The sequence below is a fragment of the Gossypium arboreum genome, chromosome 13 (assembly GCF_025698485.1).
Source record: "Gossypium arboreum isolate Shixiya-1 chromosome 13, ASM2569848v2, whole genome shotgun sequence".
In the NCBI taxonomy this organism is placed as follows: domain Eukaryota; kingdom Viridiplantae; phylum Streptophyta; class Magnoliopsida; order Malvales; family Malvaceae; genus Gossypium; species Gossypium arboreum.
Genome location: NC_069082.1, coordinates 95,326,224 through 95,335,614, shown reverse-complemented (window position 1 = coordinate 95,335,614; position 9,391 = coordinate 95,326,224). Strand labels below are relative to the sequence as shown.

The window sequence follows — 9,391 nt, the reverse complement described above, 5'->3', positions numbered from 1 at the left end:
TTAAATATATGTATTTTATATATATACATTATTAAATGAAATGAATTTAAAACATGAAAACAAAAAATTAAATAAAAGGAAAAAGGGTGACAAAAAAAACAATGGTTTCCATATTCCTTCTTCCATTGCCGTAAGTGAAAGAAAGGTTGAAGCTAAGCATTCGGTCCTTTAGATATCTTGAATTAAGGTATGTTCCATGAGTTTGCTTTTAAAATTTTAGTGAATTTGAGATAGTTGCTAAGTCTTTTACTTAGCCCATGTGTAAATTTTAAGTTTGGTGTTGTCATGTATATTTGGCCATGGAAGTTTTCTACTTCATGGATAGTGTGTTAATGTTTTGAAATAGATATGGTAGAAGGATAAGGTTTGAGCTTGTTAATTCTTGAATTGGTTGAGTTTGATAAAATTTAATATTTGTGTCTTAATTGTTTAATGACAATTGGCTATGTTGAAATGCTAAATTAGTGCTAAATTGTAAGTATTTAATTGAGTGTTAGCCGAAATTGAGCTTATGATAGGAATTAGAATTTGTGAAATTTATGCATTTTGTGGTCCAAGTGTGATAAGAACCATACGGTTATGGCATGTAAGCATGAAGATTAGATGATGGATAATTTTAAATGTGAGATGGTTAGAAGTTGATTTAAAGGCTTAATAAGTTAGTTTAAGGTGAAGTCATTAGCTTATGATATTCGGTTTTGGCTACTATGATCTTGAATATTTTAATTTTTTGAATTAGTAATGGATGAAAGATAATGTTTGAGTTTGCTAAGTATTGAAATTAAAAGTTAATTATTTATTTGTTGTGTAAGAGCCGAAAGTGAACTTAGGAGATGAATTGAGGAAAATTGTTGTTATATGTTAAATAGTTGAGGTTTTGTTGTCATGTAGTGAAGGAGGGTTAAAATATTTAATATGTCAATTGAGTGAAATGTTAATGTACAAAATCTCATATTAGTTGATAGAAGAGGATGCTTAAATTGTTAAAAATTTATTTTAACATAGCTGAATGTGTTCATGAATGAAAGAATTATATTGGTTTTGAAATGTATGTGCTGCCGAATGCATTTTTAAGTAACAGTTGAAATTCTTGTTATGAGCGAATTATAATATAACCGAATAAAAGGCATGATTAATGAATTAGTGACAAGTGAATTTGTTTAATCTAGCTCAAGAGCTTAAGGAGCCTAATTCGGATAAGGGAAAAAGATAAACTAACCGAATAGCATATCCGTAGTCATTCGACGACAGTCAAGGTAAGTCTTTGAGTAATGAAACTTAGCTTATGATTTGATAAAATCATGGTATATAAGCATAATAAATAAATTGTGACCTATTGGTTCTACTTGAATTACGTAGTGGGATAAATAATTTGTGCATATGACTTGTAGCCAAATGGTTATAGAAATCATGTTGGATAGCGAAACGAAATCGTGTTCTTTATATGTGGCTATTGAGCCGAAAGTGGAATGGTTGATAAGCATGTTGTGCTTGTGTTCAAGTAATGTAAATGAAATGCTAATGTGTTATGATATATATATATATGTGTGCATGATAATGGAGAATTATATCCGGGCTAAGTCCCGAAGGCATTCGTGCTGGTGTTATATCCGGGCTAAGTCACGAAGGAATTCGTGCTGGTGTTATATCCGGGCTAAAGTCCTGCAGGCTTTGTGCTGGTATTATATCTGGGCTTAAAGTCCCGCATGCTTTGTGGTGGTGATTGGATTTGGGTTTTAAACCTAGCAGACTTAATGCCGCTGATTGGAGTAAGATTATGATTTCGAATGTTCGTAGTAAACTACCATTGAATATGTTCAATACATTAAGTTGGTCAGGTATGTATTATATACTTTTATATGTTAGACTGATCGGAATTGAATCATGAATGCGAAATGAGAAGTATATGTGAAAATCTCATATGTGTATGTGTGTATTCGGTTATGGTGAAAGGTTATATGAGATTGATTTGGTGATATACATGTTAAATAATATGAATCCAAAGAATGGATAATAAATCTGCTTGGGACAGCAGCAGTAATGTGATTTCGGAAAATCACCATAAATTGTGAAATTTGAGTTAGAGGCTGAATAAATTATGTCATGAAATCTTAATGAGTCTAGTTTCTTATAAAAGAAACCATGTAAGCAAAAGAATTTCCAATAATGAGATATTTGAAGTGGCGTGGAACAGAGTCAAAATGACTTCGAGGTCCCCTATTCTGTATTCAGAAAATCATTATAAATGGTACAAAAATGGTTATAAGATAAAATTTATATTCTTAGACTCGTAAATGAGTCTAGTTTCAAATTAAATAAACAATAACATATTTCGAGTTCTGTATAATGATAAATTTGATTCGTACTAAAGAGTGGTCAGATTAGTCAAATAGTGAAATAGGGGAAACTTCAATAAAAATCTGGTATTGATTGGTCAAACCAAAAATTCTGAAAATTTGATGGATGGAAGATATATGAGTCTATTTTCAGGTAAAATTAATGGCACTTGATTTGGAGTTTCTTAGCTCCAGTTATAAATAATTTAGTGACTATTGCTCAGGAAGACAGCTTGTAGTGAATTTGTGATTTTGTTGCAAACATGGTTAAAACTTGTTAATGAGATGCTTTTCGAGTTCTTATGATCTTATCTGTAATTTCAATATTTGGTTTTAATTGAGTTCAGATTCAAGTGAGGTGAATTTGCTAAATATGCATTATGTTCATGGATGCTTGGCCAAAATGACAATTATCTAGGAATGATTTATTGAAAATTTGAATAATCGATCTATAAGTAAATTAATTGTTTGCATTGCTTAAAACTTACTAAGCATTGAAGCTTACTCCGTGTTCTCTTTTCCATTTCTTATAGGTATATACTTTAGCTCGAGTTGGAAGGGCCGGAGATATCATCACACTATCGAGTCATTATGTGAGTTGAGAAGATTGTATATCATCATGGTTTAAGGCATGTATAGGATAGACTATACGTAGAATGATATTTCGACTTTGTATACATTATAGCCATGCGAAGATGGCTTGCTCATTTTGTTTAGAGAAGCCTTATAATTGAACTAATGTGGTGAAATGTTTTAGTTATAACTTGATAGTAGTTAATTTGTTATTAGATATTCGGTTATGTTTTGATAGTGAGTCATTTTGGAAATTTATAAGAGCTCTTATGGAAAATCAATGAGACATGTTTGCATTGTTGATAATTTATGTCTGGTAAGTATCTTTGACCTTATAGAAGTTTTGTTTAGTCAAGTAATACCTCATAACCTTATTCCGGCAACGGATACAGGTTAGGAGTGTTACATAAATGCTTACCCCATCTCTTTTTCCTTGTCTTACAGAGTTCGCAGACTCGTGAAGATTGGAAGACGGTTGGAGCATTGTCAACACTAATTTCTTGTCTTGCTTTGGTATATAGAAACTTTTTTTTTTATAATGGCATGTATAGGATACTTGGTCATTTTGTTATATGTGTCATTTGGCTAGCCAATGTAAGGGCTTGAATGATATACTTATTCATTTTGTATATGGCCATGAGATATGGCTCATTTTGATGTAGATTGTAAACCTACTATTTGTGCATGGTTATGCTTGAATGTTTCATGTGATGGTTAAATGTGGTTTATCATGAATGGACATGTGAAATGTGGCCAAATCACTTGGAGATGGTTTAGGCCATAATGGATATAAGTTGTAAAATGTGCCAAGTACAAAAATATGTGATTGTTGAAATGGTAACCCTAACACAAAGAGGGTAATATTATCATAGGATAAAATGAGATATGTAGTAACATGTATGACCTTGGCCAAGAAGGTTTTAAGGGCACACTTATGTCATGTTAGTTGTTTAAGCAACATGTGAGTGTGAATGGATGTTTGAGGGTGACCAAAGGCTTAAACAAATAGCCTTTAAAATGGTCCACATGGGTAGACACACGGGCATGTGTCTAGGCCATTTGTGACACACGGCCAGCCCCTTGGGCGTGTCGCTCAGCCATGTGTCCCCTATACTTAGAATTTTTAGGTCAGTTTGCATGGTAGTAAACACACGGGCAGAGACACGGCCGTGTGTCTCAACTGTGTGGAGGACACGGCCTAGCACACGGGCGTGTGCCTTAACCGTGTGCCCCTAGATGAATAATGATATCATAAACAGAATGTCTGGGTTTTAGACACGGGCTATGACATAGGCATGTCCAGGCCGTGTGAGGGACACGGGTCAGGGACATGGGCGTGTGCTCGGCCGTGTGAAAACCCCTGTAGGTTCGAAATGGAAAATAAATTCTAATAATTCAACACGGGCGTGTTCTAAAGCATACGAGCGTGTGTATTGCCTCCACATGGGCGTGTGAGGCTTAAGCCTAAGAATTTTTATAAAATTTTCTTAAGTTAACGTATGATTTGGACCTCGTACGTCCATAATGGGGACAATATGATTTTGTTTGATCGGTTTTAAATTTAAAAAAAAATTTTATAGCCCGTATTTTTCGGAAGTGTCCTGTTTGTGTATGGTAATGCCTTGCACCTTGTCCTGGTCTCGGGTACAGGTAAGGGGTGTTACAGTGTCATCGAAGTCAAAGGGCCAGGACTGGTCACAGGGCTTGAACGTCCCATCATTCATAAAGCCCAACCTAAAGCCACTCTCTATGTAACCGTTCTAGCCTATATCTAACATATAGTGTTTAAAGATTTTCCCGAAGGTAATGTATTGGGGAAGGACGAGGAGATTCCTCTTACTTATTATCTTGAACTTCCTCTTGGTCCCTCAAAACCTTTTAGTGGAGGCCTCATGCTGCATAGTTCAGTGGGAGACAGACTCTATTCAATTAAGAAAGTCGAACATGTTGCCAGACTTCAATTCCATGAGTATGTATTTGTGGAAATCAAGGCTCATGTTATCGATCATCCCGCAGAGCAAATTCCCTACCAGATGGTTCCCCTGACGTTTACAGAAGTACAACAAACCCAAATGGGTGGCATTCGTTCCCTCATTCAATTAGAACATGTTTTGAAACACCCTTAACTATGACCATATTCTCTACTCGTGACATAAGATGATGAATCCTCGTATTATGATCCACAATAGGCGCCAACCAGTTGTTTTAGGGCAAGCCTGAAGTAGTTCAATAGCTCGCTTACGAACAGTTGGGGGGAAGATGAAACCTAACCTCACCTCCAACACATAAAGAGGCAAAAAGAAACCTAACCTTCGCCACCATGTTTAGGCTCATAAATGACACTTAGGGGATAAGACCCCTTCGGGAGGTTGAAATCATACTTGTGATGGTTGATTAAAACTCCATGACAGCGAAGCAATCACCTTACTTCCCTTTCGGTGGTGGAGCATTTAAATGTGCCAACCACCAAGGGTTCCCTCTTCAACCTTGGAGGCTTCCTCATCTTCCTCTCAACTACTTTAGAGGTTTCAACCTCTCTTCCACGATTATTTCCAACTATTAAAGATATAAGAAAACGGAGCAAAAGAAATTGAAAAATATGGAACCTTACCCCGAATAAAAAACCCAAATCCAACAAAAAGAGCAATGACGAGGGAAGATGAAAGATGGAAACAAGGGAGAATATAGTGTGTGAAATAGTTAATATAGTTTGAAAGAATACCTTTAAGACATTTTTGCTCAAGCATGAGACTCTTCAACATTTTTCTAGAATTACCTCTATTTGTTAAGGCGAATGTTGTTTTCTTATTATAATAGCTGGCGACTGCGTTGTTAATTACTTGTGCCTAGAGGTTCTCATGGGCCGGGCTAGTTGGGTTCGGGCTGGGCTCAACTAAAAATTTAGGCCCATTCATTGGGCTTGAGTAGGCCAGCCCAAAAATGGGCCTAAAATTTTGCCCAAGCCCAACCCAAATAAAAATACTAAAACACAGGCCGGTAGTATTTATTTTATATTATTTTATATAATTTTTAAATATATATAATACATCAAAAACTAAAAAATCAAAATTAATATTTTCCAACAAATTGAAAATAAATTTTAAAAATATGTAGACTTAAATAGCACTAAGATAGATGCAATTTAACAAGAAAATACCTCTAAAATAATAATAAAATTAACAAATGCCTTTAAAATAATAATAAAATTAATAATAAAATAAGTTTTATACAATATCCAAATAATAACAACAAAATAGGAGCAACTAATAGTAATATGGTAGCAAAATAATGAGAAAACAACAAGAAAATAACATTCAAAAACAAAAAAAAAGCAGAATTTTTGTGTCATTTAGTGAATTTGGGCCGGGCCAGGTCGGACCCGAGCCAAAAATACCTTACCCGAGGCCCAGCCTATTTTTTAAATGGGCCTCATTTTTTTGTCCAAACCCATTTTTCAAGTTTATATTTTTACTCAAACCTTTTCATATTTCGAGATGGCTTTCAGGCCGGGCCGAATAGCCCGACCCATGAGCAAGTGTACTTGTGCCCTCATAAATTTTATCTAACTTTGGGCTGCTTAACTTGGAATATGAAAATCCAAACTCATTTATGTCAAATTTGTGAATCAAGTTAAGTAGAAAAAAAGTTAATTATTTACCAATTCAAAATAAATAATGTGCCATTTAGTTATTTAGATAGTTATTTGGGGATTACTCTGTTTGACACGTATAGGCATATCCTTTGGGAACAATTTTTTATTTTTTCTTGAAAGACTATTCTTGTTTGGGTACATCCTCCTCCTTATTATTTATTCATTTTCTGATATCACATTTATCATTTATGTGGCAGAAGTAAGCTTTGGGCCCATAAAATCAGTTAAGGGACAAAAACACCCCTACCCATGCACCGTTCAAGAAGTTGTCATCAAATATCCCAAGTCTAGTATCGTCTTTTCAAATCCCAAAAATGAAATCTTCCCCTCTTTCAATGTACCTAATCCTGAACCTCTCATTATTCTCAGAAAAACTCCTCCAGCTGACCGAAATGTCCTCTTACATTCCTCTAACCCTCATGATCCGCAAGGGTAAAATAGTGCTTATATGGAAACCATCTCCCAATTTTTCTATAATAAAATTTAGTCACTCTCTTGTTTTCCCACAGCAAGTCCAACTAATTGATTTCATTATTTTTCGTTCTTTTTTCCCCTAAATTTTATTTTCTCAAAAATGTCGCTCCTCCAATCCTCCGTCTATCCTCCGTCAACACTTCGTTCTTCGCCGTCACTGTCATGCACAGCGGCACACCCGATCGCTTCCTCCCATAGAGTTCCTTCCACTTCGAATTCCTTCGTCGCGTTAGAATCGTCATCGTTAAAGACCGTTAACTCTATTTCGAGCGCTAAGAACAATAGAAGGAAAGGCGTTGTCGGAAAGGTGAGGTCGAGCCTGGAGACAGCGGGAGCAACTGTAGGGCAGGTGACGGAGGTTACAAAGGACACCTTCTGGCCCATCGTTAACGCCGCGGGGGATAAAACCGTCGTCCTCGATATGTACACTCAATGGTACGTATATGAATGTATACGTGTACCCATTCTTTTGTTTCTTCGTATTCTGTTAATTAGTTGATGCCAGAATTTAGTTAAGGTTGTGTTTGCTGTTTGTTCTTACTTTTTTCCTAATTAATTCTAAATGTCCGGAAATCTATTTACTCAATGCTTTAATTTAAATTAAATTATATCAATTATCTTAATTGTATTTGCAGACTAGTGTTTCTCACTTTGGTAACTGGTAGTATTTAGAGTGATGCTCCTCCACTCGGCCTTGGTTCTATAAGCCATTAATTTGCCCACCCCACTAATTCAATGGCTAGAATTTTCCTGTGGGTCATCTGATGGCCGCACTCTTCTAGAAGCTTGACAGCTGTCGTGCATTGTTTCCTTTTCTTTGGCTCTTGATCTCAAAGCAAATTAAGGATATTCATATATAATTCAACCCAAACCGAATTCAGTGATAGCCTGCTTTGCTGAATCTAAGAATAAGTTTCATGCATTAATTTTTTTTTATTAAGGGTATAGAGGAGAGGTTCTTAGGAATCGGGTCCGAGACAGATAGAACATTTGAATATAAATCCTTTTTCACTCAGCCTTTTAGTTTAATAGACTATTTCATGAATTAAATATAACTTGGAAATTTATGTCAGATGTGCTTTCAGTAAACTGAGGGAGTTCTAAGATCTAATAACAAGCTCGGAATTGGATGAAGTTTTGGAATACATATAGTTATAACTTTATTGGCCTTCACTAGTTTTGCATCTACATGACTTTTTTTAATGTTTTAGGTGTGGTCCATGCAAAGTTATAGCTCCCAAGTTTCAAGAATTATCTGAAAAATACCTTGACGTTGTCTTTCTAAAGCTCGATTGCAATCAAGAAAATAAGGTAATTTTTATGATTAGCGTTAGAACATCGTGTCGATAAGCTATTGTCTTCTTTAGATGTTGCTGAAGAGCAACACAATTCAAGGTTGTCTTTAGTTTTGAAAAAAAAAAAGCTAAGGACCACCTCTTAGTCAAAGTGGTACCATGATTGTCGAAAGTGCCTTTATACTCATAGAGGTCATGCTTCAAGCAGTCATGGACCTCTTATATTCATAGAGGTCTTGAATTTCGCTTGTTCAGACATTAAAGAGGCGTCCCTTAGCTATCTCCAAAGTGAGGGACAAAATCTTAATGATGTCTCTTTTCATTGATATTCAAAGAGGACAATACTTTTTGTGTTATCAGCAGAAGCCCTAAAGCGATTTTGTTCTGAATTATCTAACCCATAAAATATATATGAATATATATGTATATATGTGAAACATTTTGGCAGCCATTGGCGAAGGAGCTTGGCATAAGAGTGGTTCCAACGTTCAAGATCCTGAAGCACAACAAGATAGTAAAGGAGGTGACAGGAGCAAAATATGATGACTTAGTTGCGGCCATCGATACTGTTAGAGCTACCTAACTTTCTTTCCGTACCTGCAAAATATTAATCCCATCAAATCAAAGACAACAGTACCTTCTTGCATGCTTTGAAGTAATTATTGTACTTGAATTTATGTATATATATGGATCCATTCCCAATCCCTCAAATGGAGAGGGAACGCCGGTTGTATGTAACCTAAACCTGCTGCTTCTGCTATATACCTTCTATTTCAGTTTATTGGGAGAGGTGTAGATGTGAAGCAATTGTGATTCTGAGCCAAGAAAATATCAGCTTGTTTGCGTTTTATTCCTGGTAGGCCCAATGACATTTAGAATCACTGAATCATCCTTGAGTAGGTCAAGCTTATAGCATGACAGACGGGTGCAAGATAATTGAGGTCTCTTAGGTTTTTCAAATGTTTCGAGCTTTTCATAGGAGACCACATTCACACTTATCAAGATGTCAAACTTTTAGCGTAGACCATATGCAAAACGAGTAAGCATAGTTAAGTAAACAT

At 35.6% G+C, this 9,391-nt stretch overlaps 1 protein-coding gene across 1 annotated transcript; it reads left to right on the top strand.

Annotated features, from left to right (window-relative positions):
- The first annotated feature begins 6,927 nt into the window (after positions 1–6,927).
- LOC108461264 (thioredoxin F-type, chloroplastic-like) lies at positions 6,928–9,159 on the top strand. Its single transcript, XM_017761054.2, has 3 exons — positions 6,928–7,470; positions 8,247–8,346; positions 8,779–9,159. The coding sequence occupies exons 1-3, from the start codon at positions 7,136–7,138 to the stop codon at positions 8,911–8,913; spliced, it is 570 nt and encodes a 189-aa protein (XP_017616543.1). The 5' UTR covers positions 6,928–7,135; the 3' UTR covers positions 8,914–9,159.
- Positions 9,160–9,391: the final 232 nt, after the last annotated feature.